The 16,695-nt window shown below is 46.3% G+C and overlaps 1 protein-coding gene and 1 pseudogene across 1 annotated transcript in view; one reads left to right on the top strand and one right to left on the bottom strand.

Annotated features, from left to right (window-relative positions):
* Positions 1-16,234, top strand: part of Kap-alpha3 (karyopherin alpha3) — a 54,646-nt gene extending 38,412 nt beyond the window's left edge. The window contains exons 10-11 of the mRNA XM_065442060.2: positions 4,448-4,774; positions 12,164-16,234. Of these exons, the coding sequence (XP_065298132.1) occupies positions 4,448-4,774; positions 12,164-12,259 (423 nt within the window). The 3' untranslated portion in view covers positions 12,260-16,234. The remainder of the gene's footprint in view (positions 1-4,447; positions 4,775-12,163) is intronic.
* Positions 9,530-11,149, bottom strand: LOC139054979 (tigger transposable element-derived protein 4-like; annotated as a pseudogene).
* Positions 16,235-16,695: the final 461 nt, after the last annotated feature.

Genomic DNA, 16,695 nt, shown 5'->3' with positions numbered 1-16,695 from the left:
ACCCGCCGTTTGAAATTTCGCACCATAATGGAGATTTGTGCTCACTAGGAGGTGCTGCCACCTCTTAGGACTTAGAAGAAGGGTTTGAAATTTGTGCCACCTTCTTGCGGAGATAAACAGAACTGATTTCTAGCTTCAGTGCGTCACGCAGACTGCGGCAACACCCCTTCTGCAGTTTCGGTTCCGCCGCGTGATTGCAACGGAGGCGCACGAAACGTGATCTTTCTCTTTGTCGTTACTCTCTTGAAGGGATTGCGATCGTTGATTTCTATCTTGATTGGCGCTGCTCTTAGCTTGTTTATCACTGCCGTTCACGAGGTATTCCGAATCTCGCTCTCTGCGGAAACGCGCTAACTCGCGAGGGTGCCTCAGACCTCTGCCCAAGGCAGCCGCACGCAGAGATGTCATGTCTGTGCCAACACAACTCGTCGCTCTAAGAGAAGAACAGAAACGCGTTTTAGGTGTGCAGACTGCGATAAGGCGCAGTTCGTAGACCCGTTTTTCAAGGAGTACCACACTCTGAAATACTATTGAACATTTTGCAGTTCTGAGTGATGCTGACACTAAAATACTGTTCCTAATTTTTTTTTTTTACTCTTTATTCCTGACTTTATACATTTTGTTCATTCAACATCCGCAATAAAGTAATTTGACCACCTGGGAAAGTTTTCTTCAAAATAATTCGACCCTCAAAGGGTTAAGCCGCAGCAGCCGGAGTATAACCCTCCTCTCTCGCCTCGACCTGCCCCCGCCCCCTGTCCCCGTGCCTCGTACCCAAAAGAAGACTGCACGTTTCTATTCGCCTTCCTCCCTTGCGTGCGATATTGATCTGCGATCGTTGACTGACCTTCGCAAGTAAGTTGTCAGCCCGTGTTGACACGCAAAAGTACGTTTTATAAGCCCGATTTCGAAAAAAAAAATGCCGCTAATTTTGTACACTGTAACTGATAGTTCATCGTTGCGCGGTCTGTTAAAAGTGAACTTCATTGCATTCATAAAAATAGGTAGAACAAATTAAGGCTGAAGTATGGTCCGTTACATCCAAAAGTCTGTTGTACGTGGGTCCATTCTAACGAGCGTGGACTATCTTGTCAGTAATCACTTATAAACAAATTGCAAGAAGGTACTAATGCCATAATAGTGTGATTATGAGCGCCAGCGCATGCGGTGCAGATCATTTCGAGAGCAATACATTGGTGTGGCTTACTGCATCCGAGAATAGCACGTTGTGTTGGGTGCAGCGCCGTAAATCTTGGACGCCATGGCTGACCGGGCTTAGTACCCACAGCCATCGTCAAATAGATCCCTCAAATTAAAAACAAAAGTGCAAAGAGATGCGAATATTTGGCCCAAGGAAAAAAATAAAAGGAACATCGCAGTTTTGCCAGAAAAGCAGAGCATTGATGGTGCTAGCAAAGAAATTACGCGAAGCTAGATTCGTCTTTTTATTGGTATTATGTGTACTCGGGCAAAGATCACTAAATAACCAAGAATGCTTGGTGTCACAACGTGAGCAAATGCTTTGCACCGTGCCTCGCCTCGGAAACTTCAGATCAAGCAACCACAAAAACTGGATGCGTGAGAACAAAACGCGTGCATGACGGTGCCAACCATCTCTGCTAGGTCTTTGCACTTGCTGAAGATAACCTCCAAGACACCGTGCTGTATGGCCCGTATATAGACAGCCATGTGCAGCTACAGCATGGCTAGAGGAGAGGAGATGCTCTACCTAGGGGAAAGGGCAGATAGGCATATGTCCCCGGCTCCTCTCCTTCCTAAAGAGTAGGCTTGATCACATTACCATACTCGCCTCTAGCCCGCCTCCCTTGTGCTGAAAGAATTGTCAGCTTTCGTGTTTTCCGAGTACCCCGAGCTGCCGTGGCCTCTGCAAGTTGTTACGTGACAAATGGCACAGGACTGTTTCCTGCATTCTGCGTCCCGGCATGTGTGCTCTGGCAGTGTTTTTGCCGCTTAAACTTTTGATGGAAGGATGCTTGCAAGCGATTTTTTTCTTTGGCTGTCATTTTATAGGTTTTGCTAGATTTACCAGCCATGCAGGCTCATAGTACATGCTTGAGATGGCCAGAAACTTAGTTAAATTAAAACCGTGTCACGAAATGACTTAGTCTCCAAATTACAATCTCCCGCATGCAAGGGAGGAAAACAGGGAGGAAGCATGCTGTGTTCCGTAGCGTGCGAGGAACTGGGGGACAGGTGGGGGGGGGGGTGGGGGTTGTACTTCGGCAGCAACGCACAATTGCGCAGGCTTTATCCTGCAAGCAATGTGCTTTGGGGGCAGAGTCTAGGTGGGACGACAGCTCGTAGCTTTGCATGTGCTGTGTTCTCAACGCTCAGTTTGCATTGAAGTGATAGACAGCACAAAGGTCCCTTTGCTTGCTGCTGCTGCCGTCGCGCTTCCTCACACCGGCATTTTGGCAGTGAGTGCCTGTGGTCGTGGTGTGTGATGTGTGCATGTTTGCCTGTGTGTGCTGACACCATGCTTATGATTTAGTTTGCGAGTGTTTACAAGCTTATACGGCCGATAAAATTGCTATCCTTACTTCATATGGCCGTCTACTAATTTGCTATTGCATGCGATGCTTCGCCTTTCCGGCGAAACTGCACTTTTCTTATTTGTAAAGATGGATGATATTGCATTTTATAGTGGCTAAAGACTGAATATGGCAAATTTCAAGCACTTTTACTGTGTTACAAGCCTGAACAAGAAAACACATTGAAATGCATTACATCATCCTGATTGAACATACTGGCATTGGGCTTTTGGTGCAAAATTTAAAAAGTGGAAGTTTCTCTCAATGATACAGTCACGTCTGATACGAATTTTGCCACAATATGAACTCTGCAAGAACCTGCGACTTTATAATTTCTAATACAGTCGACTCTCATTACAACGGACCCTGGTAATCTGACAAAAAATGTTTTATCCGAAGTCCGTAATGTCCGAAACGCTTCACATCGGAAACATTGGCTGCATGTCTAACGACACTATTGCAAAATAAAAGACAGAGTTGCACCTTTGCTTGAAACTTGAAGCATCAATTGCGGTATCAAATTACTAGACAGCTATGCAAAGTAAGGTTAGTAGTTTTATAAGCCATGTAAAGCTGTAAACATTCGTTCACTAACTAATTTAACAAGCACGGTATCACATGCGCACAGGTAAACATGAACACATCTCGCTCAATGACTGCGGGAAAGTCGCTGTCACACCGTTGAAGTAAGGAAGCGCGGCAGCAGCAGCAAGCTAATTTACCTTCATGCTTGTTTCTCGCTTCAGCACGAAGTACATGTCGAAAGCACAGCGCATACGAAAGTACTGGCGCTGGGTGCACCTTATCCACATTGCTTTCAATATACGGTGGCCGTGCTGCAAGCAGCAGCCGCTGAAGTAGCAGACCCCCCCGCCGCCTTGCGCGAGAAAGGAGACGGTACGCTTCTGTGCCGCCTTCTTCCCTGGTGTGTGATATTGCGCTGCGATCGTCGCCTGACCCCCAAAAGTCAGTTATCAGATACCCGATTTTGAAAAAGCTTGTTGCTAATTTCGTCCACTGTAGCCGATAGTCCGTTGTAATGAGGGTATACTGTATTGTGAACCACTTTTCATGCTGTTGCGGTTGATACGTACAATCAAGCCACTACGCGATCCCCCGGTGGAGCTGGCGAGGAGGCTTCGGCATGCCGGTAGCACCAGACACTAACTGTTGTCAGGCCAGCACAGTAGCTGTGCTTACCCACCCCCCTAAGAAAAACAGTTTTGCTTTGTGCAGTATCATGCAACTTGTTGGTCGTTTTCAAACACCTGGCAACATTATCGGGAGCCCGCAATCACACGTGACCCAGTCTTGCCGTGTTCTGCTAGATATGCTAGTTTTCCATTTTTGTGCACACTTTTGTTTCTTTTATTTCTGCACAGAGAAATACTTTGCTTCGGCTATCTGAATCTCTGATCTCTCGTGTATATGGCAATACCAACATGGCAGTGCTTCGTCAGTAGAAAACCACGCTAGCGTGGTCAGAAAGGCAATAGCACTTTTTGAAGCCTGAGTTCTTCCACGATTGTGATGCGAAAACGCTAAGTGCAAGTTTCTCGTATTTTGCTGCATATGTTTTACGATTATTTTGCTACGAGGTCAAGGAAGGTCTTAGGATTGCAGAACAAATATAAATGATAAAATCGGAAAACTTGAACTAGTACCAGGCCAATTTCATCTCCATGTTGCCCCCCAGTTCTCGTGATCATTTTTAAATGTTCTTAGGTGATATGAATTTCGTGTGATACAAATCTTTGTGCAGTTCTGAGATATTCATATAATTGAGATTCTAGTGTAGTAATCAACCTCTTCCTGCGAAAGTAACAAAAGATTTTTGAAAGACAACTATTTTTCCTTAAACTTAAATTGGACTTGTCCTTTGTTCTGCTACCCAGGGAGAGTTCCAGACACAGAAGGAAGCAGCTTGGGCCATCTCCAACTTGACCATTAGTGGCACCAAGACCCAGGTGTCCTACTTAGTGGAGCAGGGAGTTGTTGCACCTCTCTGTAACTTGCTGGTTGTGCGAGACCCCCAGGTGGTGCAGGTGGTCCTAGACGGCCTGAACAACATCCTCAAGATTGCTGGCACCCAGTTCTATGCCGTGGCCAGCAGCATTGAAGAGTGCGGTGGCCTCGACAAGATTGAGGCCCTCCAGAATCATGAAAATGAGGAGATCTACAAGCTGGCCTATGAGATCATTGACCAGTACTTCTCAGATGATGTGAGTCGGCCTTGTTTCACTCCTGTTCTTGATTTCAGATCTTCAGAAGTACTGACAGGAAATACTTGGCTATTCACTTCCTTTGTGTTTAGATTCAGGGATGAAAGGTTATTTAAAAAAAAAAAATGGATTTGCATTGATTTGGATTTCTCAACTAACTTTGGTTGTTACCTGTGCCGTAGAAAAGAAGAAAGTGAACTTTTCTTGCATGATAGCGGCACACTTGCCTTTGAAAGCACTCGTGAGCACTCAAGGCACAACTGCAGAGCATGAGAAACAAAATATTAAATGAATGCCCTCACTGGAAAGATATCTCTTTTTAGTCTTTTTAGTACTTTTAGTCGCAAGAAAGCTTCTGTTGAGGTCAGCATAATGTGCAGAAAAAGGGCTAAACGTAGTGGCATATTTTTGGCCATTGCAAGTCCAGATCAACTGACACAATGAAGACTGAACCATGAGCTATTTAACTCTTTCGTTACCGCGAGAAAATGGCCGTTTTTCATAGGTCTCGGAAAAAATTTTTTTGCCAGTACAAGTAATACTCCAGAACACGTTGCAGCATGCCAAATTGCACATAATGGAATGCTCTTCCCAAAAACATAAGTTACAAAGCAAACAATTTATTAGGAAACACACAAAAAATTCGGAAAAGTGCCATTTTTGTGGCCAGTTGATAAAAACAAGAAAGAAAAGGCACAATATCTACATACACATTATTAAGAAAGAAAATTTAGAATATACATTTTGAAGATCAATGACTCAGGAATACTGTCTAAAAAAATTCTCTGTACCGCGCCGTTCTTCAGCTACATAAAAAAAAACTAAAGATTGGGAACAGCTTCAGCGCTCGTGCCATGCGGTGAAGCAGTTGCGCGTTTTCGTGAGGCACAGGTGCACTTCGCAGTTTTCGCAGAAAACGTTCGTCTTTTGTTCGACTTTGCGTTCCTGATAGCACATCCTGCAGTTTCGCCTTTTCGGCATCTTTTGCGGATGGTGCGGCACTTCTTTTGGGGCAGGATGTACTCTGGGAACCTCTTCATCATCAAGCTCGAGCAGCTGTTGGGTGAGCTCCATCCGAAAAGAAAGTTGGTCGAAGTGGGCGCTCCTCTGCAATTCCGGTGTTGAGAGGTGTTGCTGGCGGTGCTCTTGAAAAAGAATGAAGCTATTCACAACAGCCATGTCAATACAATGAAAGAAGAGCGTCTTCCACCACCTCACGCACTTCATCAAAACGTTATAGGATGCAATCAGCTGATCCGACTTATCAACTCCAAGCATCCCGGAATTATAGTCGTCAATCAGCGCACCGGCTTTTCGATTGGGATGATAGTCCACACGCCGCCTCTTCTCTCTTTCCTTGTGGCTGTAACATGCCTGTTGGCAGTGTGCGCTGTTGACATCATGTGAACAACCTTCCTGTCCTTCCATTGCAAATAGAGGATGTTGTTCCGTCGGAGCCACCGAACATCACCTCTCTTTGCCTTTTTCTCCCATGACACGTCCTTTAGTTCAGATGGGAAGCACCGACGATCTTTACGTGTCGTGCCACAAGCGAGGGTTTTGCGATTTAGCAGGTGAGCAAAGAGAGACGCAGATGTGTAAAAGTTGTCCATGTAGATAACATATCCTTGATTGAGGTATTTATCGCACAGTTGTGTCACCACATCAAATGCTAGTCCACTTGCACTAGCTGTTTCCCGTTTGCCTGCGTACACATAAAATTGAACGGAATAGCCAGTCTGCGAATCAGCAAGCACCCACAATTTATATCCCCACTTTACAATTTTGTCCCGCATGTATTGCCGAATACCCGATCTTCCTTTCGATTTGACCATTCTTTCATCCACAGAGAGGTTCCGCGCAGGTTGAAAAAGTTCTGCTGATGTAGTGTTCACGTGTTGCAGAAGCCACAATACGCGGTGCAGCCTGCCGTGCGTAGCTACAGTAGTCGCCTCCGGATCAGTGACACTTAGGAAGCGCAGAAGTGCAGAAAACCGTCTCCTTGGCATAACGTTCCGAGGAAGAAGCCCTGAAAAAAGCCTACTGGTATTCCAGTAAAGGTGGATGCGTGGCACGTTCACAATGCCCATATAAATGAGCAGTCCAATGAACTTCACTAGTTCGTCGGGAGTCACTTCCTTCCACGACCCATCTCTTTCAGCATAGCTTGGAAGCTCCAAAATATGCATCCAAGCATACTTATTCGTGTTCTTGCAGATAGTATTTATTACTTCTGCGGTGAAGAACAGGAGGAAAAAATCGCGCGCCGTTGTAAAGCGTCTTGCGCTGCTCCGAAGTGCTGGGCCGAGATGTGCTCCGGGCGGCCTTGTTGGCGTGAACTGAAGTTTCTTCACAGCCGGTGGCAGCACATCCTGGCCTAGCGACGTACGGACCCTGCAGATAACAAGAATAGCTCTAAGCCTGTGCACAAAGGTCGGCAGATAAGCGCGCGCGACGCCGGTGACTGCCCAAGGCCGTAAAGGTAACTCACCGGTGAGCAGCTGCGGATGTCCCGGGCTGACTCGAAACATCGTCGCCGTCAGAGCTTGAAGCAGAAGTGCTGTCATCTTCGGACTCGAAGCTCGAATCCTCGTCACTAAAATCAGGTGCGGGTGAAGAATACTTTCGAGCAGAACGCTTTCCGCGCGGCGCAGTCGCGTCCGACGACGACGCCATGGCAGAGACCGGAGCGACTGGCGTTGTTGCGATAGTAACACCGGATGCGGCCCTCTGGCGGATTTAACAAGAGAAGCGAAACCAAAACTGCTACAAACTGGCTGTAAAGGCTAGGTATACATGTTGGACATGCGGCGGACCTTCAGGAATGCGTTTTCGTGGAATAAAACCACCCGGACTCCAAGTCAAAGCTCACCAGTGAATAGCTGGCGTCATTTTCGGGTAATTATCCCCACTCAACGCCGCCAGATAACAAAGCCGACAATATGATTCAATATTTGACTTGCTGGGAGCCTTTTGATCACAAAAATTTGACGCTAATGCTTAATTACCACGAGTGGCAATATTTTTCCTCAAGCGCGGCCGCCACGCCCCCTTTTGCAACAACACGCGCACATTAGTTCTCAAAAAGGCGCATCAAAAATCAGAACGTCGCCAGAGCGGGAAAATTTAAAATGGTTCTACAAGTGCACTGCCTAGACTAACCACTGGATGGCGCTAGCTGCACGAGAAACGATTCCAACATGTCGAAATCGGCCGTTTAAAGCATCGATCACCGGTGATCGATTTGAATAGGCGTGGTAACGAAAGAGTTAAATTTAAAAAAAGAAAGCGTACTGTTCATGGCTAGCGTAGATAGACTGGCCAGCCGAAAATTTAACTGGATATGATGTGGCAATACTTCGGTAATTCGACCCTCGTAAATTCGAAAAATCAGGTAATTTGGGTTTGCTCTCTGGACCTGGCAAGCATATGCATTACTTAAAGGGACATCAAAGGCAAATCGTAGGTGAACTGCTAAAAGATGGTTTCAGAAATCTTGCAGCGCTTGTTTCGTGCCAAAAATTTTTAAGGGAAAATGTCGTCTGAAGGGTCCACATATCTATAGCGCAGCTCAAATTGCTTGCCTCTAAGCAGGGACTGGCGACATTGCATATGTCATCGTTGCCCTTCATTGCCATCAGTGAGTAAAATGGCGCCCGACAGATGGTGCTACAGTTTCTTGTGTGAAACGTAAAATACGACCAGAAAACCGAGCCAAGACAGCTGACAGCACGGAAGTGAAAGGAAAAGCACGCCAACTCATAAGCACGATTTTCAATGTTGTCGCGATGGGCCTCATTCTCTGCTACTTGTAGTTTGAGTTTTGTGAGCCAGCAAAGCCAGCGCAGCATTACCCGATAACAAAACTACTGAAACGCGGAAGCACGGGCGACACAGTGTCTAATGAAAATGAGACCTTTTGACTGCCTGCTTTGTTGCAATGGTAACTTCAAAAATTGGTTTTCTAAGAATCAAATAGAAGTACAGTCGAACCCACTTTAATGATACCAGTTTTAACACTATATTGGTTATAACAGTGAGAAGCTGCTGCACCGTCAACTTTTGTATGTTTTTCATGGTGAAAAAGCCCGCCTACTTCAAGGCCCCAATGCTGCATTATCGGTTATAACGCTGAAGTGTGGCTGCAGGGTGTCGGAGCCGAAAAGTAGTGAAATGCAAAATCCTTGAAAAGAAAAAAAGAAAAGAGAAATCCGAGCCGCTGCATGATGGGTCACTGCTCAAACAGCTGCCGCGTGCTCATTTTCCAGCCATCTCCGCGTGCCTCTCTCCCATCACCCTTTCAGCCCTCCAAACACGAATGGGCTGCGCCCATATCTCTATTCCGCCCCACCTTCCGAAACACAAATGGACCGCACCAACTGCACTGCTCACAGATTGCTCGCATGTTGGTCGCTGGCCCCTCATTCAGCGTAGTTCTGCAAACATCTTAATTGCTCGCGATCGTCTTTGTTGGTTGCTTCAAAATTGTTCCGGGCCACGCAGTTTCTCAGCCTCATTTGACTTTCCACTAATACGGAAGATGGCTGATCCGCTTGCTGATCATCGGCAGTGCATGACTTTGCTGGTGAAAAGAAAGTGCACGGCTATAGATTTGGAAAGTAATTGCTTCTAACCGATGAGGGGATTGTTGCAAACATGCTTGCGTCAGATAGCGAAGGCGACGACGGCAGCGATGATGCGGTAGGGCAAGCTGCCTCAACGTTGTCCTCACAGGAGGGCCAGCAGATAATTCAGTCACTCCGGAGCTTCGTTTTCATGAGCAATGTTTCGCTGCACTATGTGGAGCACCTGGATGCCTTGGAGAAGGATCTTGGCAAGCTTCTTGTAAAGCATGCAAGGCTGACAGACATAGGGTTTTCTCGTGCAAGCCAGTGAGAAACACGGGGCGAGCTGCCTGTGGCGATCTCGCCTCAGCGTTTCTTCTGGATTTCTCAAGCTGACAGTCTGCCGCGGGAGCCTTCTCCCACGCTTGCATCTGTGCAAGCGTCATGTTCTCGTCATACACACTAGACACCAATATTAGACCGTTGACGTCTTGCATTGATGGTTGCGGGCAGCCAGAGGTGTCGTCGTTGGAGTCCAAGTTGCTTTGCGGCAATGCGGTCACCTGGCGCTCAATCTCGTCGTCCGTAAGCTCCGCGCACAACTATGTTGTCGATTGCGGCAAACTCGTGAAAAGTAACAGCAGCGGGAAGGTCCATCCCACTGCTGTGCAAGTCGGCAATCAGCATCTCGCCGGTATCGATGTCTTCAGCGGTGCCGTTTGCCTCTTCGGTCACGGGCTCTCCAGGGCTGCTAAACCCACCATGCCTAAAACAATTTGCAATTGTTGAAAGCTGAACAGCCTTCCAGGCATCTGCTAGCATGCCGAGTGCCCAGAACAGGTTAACGGAGTACGTCTTCCCATTGTCAAAGCACATGAGTGTGTGGCCAAGTAAACAGGCCCTGTAGTGCACCTTGAGGTTTTTAATGACCTCTTGGTCCATCAGCTGGAGCACACTCGTATTCCTCAGCAAGAATTCAAGACTAATAGCTTGCAGGTTGCTTACGGCACCGTGTGCCCCTGCAGTTGTCTACAACTATTACCACTTGCCTCTTCTGGCACTCAAAAATCTGGTCCAGATGGTGCACGTAATCTTCGAACAAGCTTTGTGTAATCCAGGCCTTTGTATTGCTGCTGTACCACACAGGCAGGTTCTTCAAACCTGTAAAGCAATGAGGGTTTTTCGCCTTCCCTATTACTAGAAGGGGCAGCTTCGTGGTGCCAACTGCATTTGCCCCGACCATGACAGTTACCCTCTCTTTACTATGCTTCCCGCCAGCACAGGCCTCATTAGTAAAGTGAACCGTACGGCAGCATTTTGAAGAATAGGCCGGCCTCGTCACAACTAAAAATGTCCGCAGGAGCATACTCTTGTAGCAGAGCCTTCAACTTACTCGTCCGGTTACCCGTGACAATAGATTGATCCACGGTACCGCTCTCCCCTCAAACTTTCTTGAGACTCCGTGCCTTTTCTTAAACCCACGGTTCCACACATCGATGAACTTGAAATCCTGAATGCCCATTTTTAAAGCGAGCATTTCGGCTTTCTGCTCGAGTATGTTGTCCGAAACGGGGAGGTTCTTTGCTAGGACTCCTCTCAAGCTCAGCTGCAGGGCCTCTTCAAGCTTTGGATGTTGTCCTTTCCTGTCATTTTTTGTAGTTTTGCAGTGTGGCTGGTCGACTGCAGACAAGATCTTTGTCATGTAATCAGACAAGGTCTGTTTGGAGATATTAAACTCCTTCGCGACGTCGACTTGGGTCCGTTCTTGCTCGATAAGCCTGATGATGGTGTCCTTCTTGTCCAGCGTCATGGTCAAATATTTTCCACGCTTCGACACATTCGGTGGAGGAGGGTGAAGAACAGAGACCATGGCGTCAAAAACATGTCGGCATTGCGCTGAATGAACAGCCGCAACACACTGAAATAGTGATGATATGTTGTACGGCGGCTAGTGATGGCAGGTGATGATTTCAATTGCACTGTACTGGATAAAAGCCAGCGGATTACATTGCCGGTGGAAACATTGGGCCATAATAAGTCATTCGGCGACAGTATTTGTCTTTTCTTTTTTAAGTTGTTTTGCCCTAAGTTATATGCAAATGAAAAATTGTAAAATATTTGTGTCAATAAAACAATCGTGAACGAGTGCTGAAAATTCGGCATTTTACTATAAAATTGTAAAATTCAGCAAATATGTACATTGCTCATGAAATGAAACATGACAGAAAATAAAAAAGAAAGTAACAACCGATTGAGCACAATTACTTCAGAGTGCGATGTCACGTTGCTGTGCATCTGGTCGTTTAAGGTGGTGAGAAGTATGATCTAAGCGTAGGAGCGAAAATTACGCCGATGTAACACAAGGTCAAAATAGCAGAAACAAAAGTGTGCATGTTAGCTAGACCTAAATTGATGCATTTCATTTCACGAGTATAGTACAGCTTGCTTAATTTGAAGCATGTTGCATTTTCTTGTATTGAAACACACAGATACATCTCCTGTCAGTATGGACAAAATGTATTGTCCCTGTAACAATTTTTTTTACCATGCCAGTTGCAAAAGAAAAGTCCTTGGACGTTTTCTGGGTCTGCAAACACAACTGCCACTGAGCAGACAACAAAGCCCGTACTGAATCAGGACTGTCATTTACTAGAGCAGTTTGGAGTCCTTGCATTTCTGTTTACCGAATGTGATGCACACTTTCTGAAAGCAAAAACAGCCAATAAATGAATTGGCACATGCATGGCACATTAGTGTTTGAAATGGGGTGGCTGTGCCTCCTGCCCGTTCTACCCTTGCTGACTGGTGTGTCCTCTGGTTACAGGTGGATGAGGATCCCTCCTTGATGCCACAAGCCTCTGACCAGGGTTACCAGTTTGATCCCAATGCTTCCATCCCTACGGATGGCTTCAAGTTCTGATGGCCATGCTCCGAGCCTCCCGTGACTACCACGGGCGGGGCGGGGAGAATGGCTGCCACCGGGACAAGAGGGGAGGGGAGACGCCGCACCTCTAGCAAGCGTGGCTGGCAACAACAGACGAGTGGCAGTGCGTGCAACTGGTGTGCAGGAGAGTGAGCGAGGCAACTCGGACACCCGTCTTCTGTGTTGGAGGTGGCGCAAGTCGGCAGTGGCACGCCCCCGCTAGTGCTTCTGCATGTTCGACACTTGCCTCTTGCGGTGTGGCCACCGCCAACCGTCGCCAAGGGCGCTTTGCCCTCTCCTACTCAGCATTTTTTGCCATCAGTTACTATCATTGTCCAATCCCTTTTGTGAAGACTCTTCCTGTCAAGCTAGACTGTAGAGAGGTGGTCGTAGCTGTTCACATTGTTCTTCCCTTCCTTCAATCTCTCCTCTGCCCTTGTCCATGGTTATTACCGTATTCCTTCAAAAGAGGTTGCTACTTTCTGTTTCTCTCTCTTTTTGTTACTTGCTTTTCCACCTTTGTCACCCATGCCTGGTGCTATCTTGGAGAGAAATGGACCAAGCACTGAGGAATTGCTCTCTTTGCTTCTGTTTTTTTTTTCTTCTGTTTTTGCGTGTTCTTAATAGGCATGTGTGGCTGTGCCAGGTGTCCTGTCCTCAGCATAGGTGCTTTGTCATGTTATGTACCCAACCTCTGCGTCATGCCAGCGGGATCTTGGCAAACATGAGCAAAGGTAGGGCAAAAAAAAGACTGAAGAAAGTAGGTCGTGCACATGGTGTTGTGCTTGAAGGCAGAAGTATTTTGACACTCTTTTGTGCAAGTTTTGCTTTTTATTGCTTTTAGGAATTGTGGTTTGCTGTCAGGTGTAATACCTCAGCATCTTCCAGATGGGAGGAGAGAGAAGCTAGTGTGTAATTATATGTCTGTAATTACCGCTTATCCACACTTTGGGTAACCCGAGCTAAGTTGTGTGAAAGCAGGCTTGCAAAGAAGCACATGATTGTAGCTAAAGCTGAATTTTCTGAGATATACATTGTGCAACAAAGCGATCAAAGGCTGCTGTGCAGTGACAAAGCACTTTCTCCAGAGAGAGCGGGACCTCTGGACGAATTGAGCACAATAGCAAGAGCTGCAAAAGAAATAAAAAACAGCATCGCTGAAGATCAGTTGTTCATCCAGGTGCCTTAAGTTCGGGAAGCTTCCTGATGTGCCCTTGAAGCTGGACGCAAAAGAAGAAGAAAAAAAAAAGAGCACAAAATTTGTGGCCAACAGAAGAAGAAAAGGCAGCGCTGCTGTTGTGGCACTGTGGCAACGGTGAGAATTGCCGGACACAGCCAACGAGCATGAAGTGCCAATCTGTGAACACGTGGAGTCGGAGCTAAGGGACTGCTGCTGCTTGCTTCTGTGCTGTTTTCTAGTTTTTCTGAAGCACCCAGCTGTGGCTGCTTTGATCCATTTTGTGTTCCCAGTGGCAGTTATACTGAGAGCATCTGGGTTTTGTGAGCAGCTCCCAAAACAGTAGGGAAAAAGGGTACAAGTCCAGGATTGAGGGATGCCTTCAGTCAACTTGCTGGGGCATGTACGTTTCCCATGTAAATATTTACTGTGGTCCTGCATTACAGCACTCATTCGTGGCAGTAATGCAGCCAGAAAGAGCAGGGTCTTTCTGGTTTGTTTTAATTCTCGGCTTGATTGCATTGGGGCAATCTTGGCCGCAACCTTTGATTGTACATGAGTCTGTTTTGCTCGAACTGACGCCCCTTTTCCTTTTTATGCCTTGAGCAAAACATTAGGTGTTTATAATGTAGGATTTGTACACAAGTATGCTTAACAAATTGTAAAACCATGTGAGGACACACATGATGGTTGTGTCACAATTCGGGAGGACCTTCGTCAAGATATTTTACAAGACGAGAAGAGCTAATGTACAATTCTTTGACCCAGTGGCTGCTTTCGCAGCGATGCTCTGTTTTGAGCTTGCTGAAAACCCAGAGGCTTTTCCTTGACATTTTTTTCCCCTCGTGTGTGTTGTGACCTGGGCGATTAAAAGGTTATCGCTCCTTTATTGTTTCAAGCACTGTGAGAAGTTTTGATGGCCAGTTTAAAGCTAGTATTATATTTGGGGCTGAAATTTTTACTGCCTGTTTTGTCCTCGTGTGTTTAGGCCTCTTTCGTGAATATGCAATAGCTGTGTGGTTTCACAAATATTTGGGACTGAATTTCTTACTGCCTGTTTTGTCCTCGGGTGTTAAGGCCTCCTTCGTGAATATGCAATAGCTGCGTGGTTTCACAAATTGTAGGTCTGGCTGTACGTACATTTCTTGTTGCATCTAGCTTTATTCATGAGCCCTCCAAGAAGTATGGTCATGGCACGCATTGTTTTAGAATCAACGGTATGCCCATTCGGTTCGTTGGCACAGCTACACCAGTCTCATAAGGTGGCCAGTGTCCCGAATTGTCTGTGTTCTATTTGCGGCAAAGAACATACAAGAGTGTGCTGATCATATCGTCAAAGTATAGGTAAAAAAAATGTTATCTGGATCTATTTTTCTTTTCTGTCTCTCTTAGTGCCAGTAAAGTTCTCGAGGCACCGTTTTGTGAACTTGCAGTGTGCACTAGGTGCTGAATTTGAAGTTGCTCAAATGACCCATTTATTTTCTCTGGAAGGAGTGTTATCCAGTCTGTGCAGAAACGTGTAATTGCAGGAAGTATGAGACCCGTCTCTTGTGGATTGCTGTGTTAAAGCTTCCCAAACGTCCATATTCAAGTGGATCGAAACGCCACCTTGTGATATACACTGTCTGAAGAAGAAAAGTTTCTCTCTCGCCTTGAAGGATCGTTAACCAGGGTGCAGTTGTGGGGAGGTGGAGCCTGGCAACCCTTAGTGTTGTTCTTTGGTAGCATTCCTCCTCTGCCTCTCTGGGCCTCATGTAGTGGGCTCTGGTGGGCATGCAACGTACAGTGCACTACGAGACTAGCGTAACCCACTGTGGTTTCATCCCCTCTGTTGCCCCCCCCCCCCCCTTGTGAGCATCGTCTCAGTGGGGCTGTATGTGTGTGTGCATGATTGTGTGTTCGTGCATTGTTGGGCACAGCTTGGTGAACTTGAAGGACTGTGTGCATGTGTGTGCTGCTAAACGCTTGTTACTAGCGGCCGCTGTTTTTTCTCAAAGCCGGTGACAGCTTGTTAAGGGCGCGTTGGATGCCTGCATATATTTTTTGCTGAGCCAAACTGTCAGCCACTGCAGATTTTTTGTGAAATGAGCTCAATAGACACCTCCTTAATAGGCCCTATTCAAATTGAATCATCAGTGACCACTCGCATGGTGCATGCAGGACGTTGGCTTGCTCAGCTCTCGAATCAAGTTCACCAAGGTGTGATAAATTCCTGTTTTGAGCACCGATTGTCTTTGTTGGGTGGACAGCAGCTGACAGTTAGTAACTAATTAATCTGTCGTCGGCTTTATGCCTTAAATTATTTTTCTCCGCCAGAGGGTCCTGCGTCTTACAGCCTAGGGCAAAGAAAGCCGAGTGCTTGTTATTTTGATGTTACCTTCCTGTCAAGCTGGTGTGCCCTGTGCGTTTCTGGACTGTGTGCAGTGCATATATATATATATTTTGTTTTTGTTTTTTCGTTTTGGCGTCTCGATGCTCTTTAGATGTCGTGGTGCACCTTTGTAAGGAAAACAAATGTCTCCAAGGAGGACCATTGTACATACACTGCAAAGCAAATACTACCTGTAAATTTCTTTTTGGTGGGAATCGAAATTTGTTTTCCTTGCAAAGATGTTTCTCCTTTAAAGCTCCTTGCAGGCTACCTTTAGGTTTACAAAGAGTAACTTGAAATTGAAAATTTTTTTATACTGTATAGGACATGCTATTTCAATCGGCACACAATTTAAAGGGTGATTGAAATGCCCCTTGTAAACCGAGGTGCCATGGCAAATAAAAAAAAAGTATGAACCTGGTAATCAATTTTGTGCGCAAGTGTACTTGTTCTGTCTGTAAGGAGTGTGGGATAGCAGTAAAGCGATCTCAAATTTGTGTCTAACCCCAGTATTCATATATGCATATTCAAGTCCATGCTTGACTTGATATAAATGACGCCTGGTGCAAACGCACCCAATACGCTCGTTGAGGTTCCTTTGGTGTGTTCACGACAGGCGTTATTTAAATCAAGGCAAGCGTGGGCTTCAAGTTGAGATGCATTTCTGAATACGGGGTAAGCCTCCGCAGGGCTCATCTCTGGAGGGGTCCCTCGTGCTGCACGCTCAGTTTTGATACGAAAGTGTCTCATGGCCCATTCGCTGCGTTTACATGAATACGGTAGAAGCGTATCGTATTATCTCGCCACATCGCATTCCGCTGATGCACCTCCGTTTCCATGTAGGCACATCTCACTGGCTGGCAAGCTAGCGCCATCTGGTGCCAC

Source organism: Dermacentor albipictus, chromosome 1 (genome assembly GCF_038994185.2).
Source record: "Dermacentor albipictus isolate Rhodes 1998 colony chromosome 1, USDA_Dalb.pri_finalv2, whole genome shotgun sequence".
Lineage (NCBI taxonomy): Eukaryota > Metazoa > Arthropoda > Arachnida > Ixodida > Ixodidae > Dermacentor > Dermacentor albipictus.
This window is presented reverse-complemented; position numbering and strand designations above follow the sequence as displayed.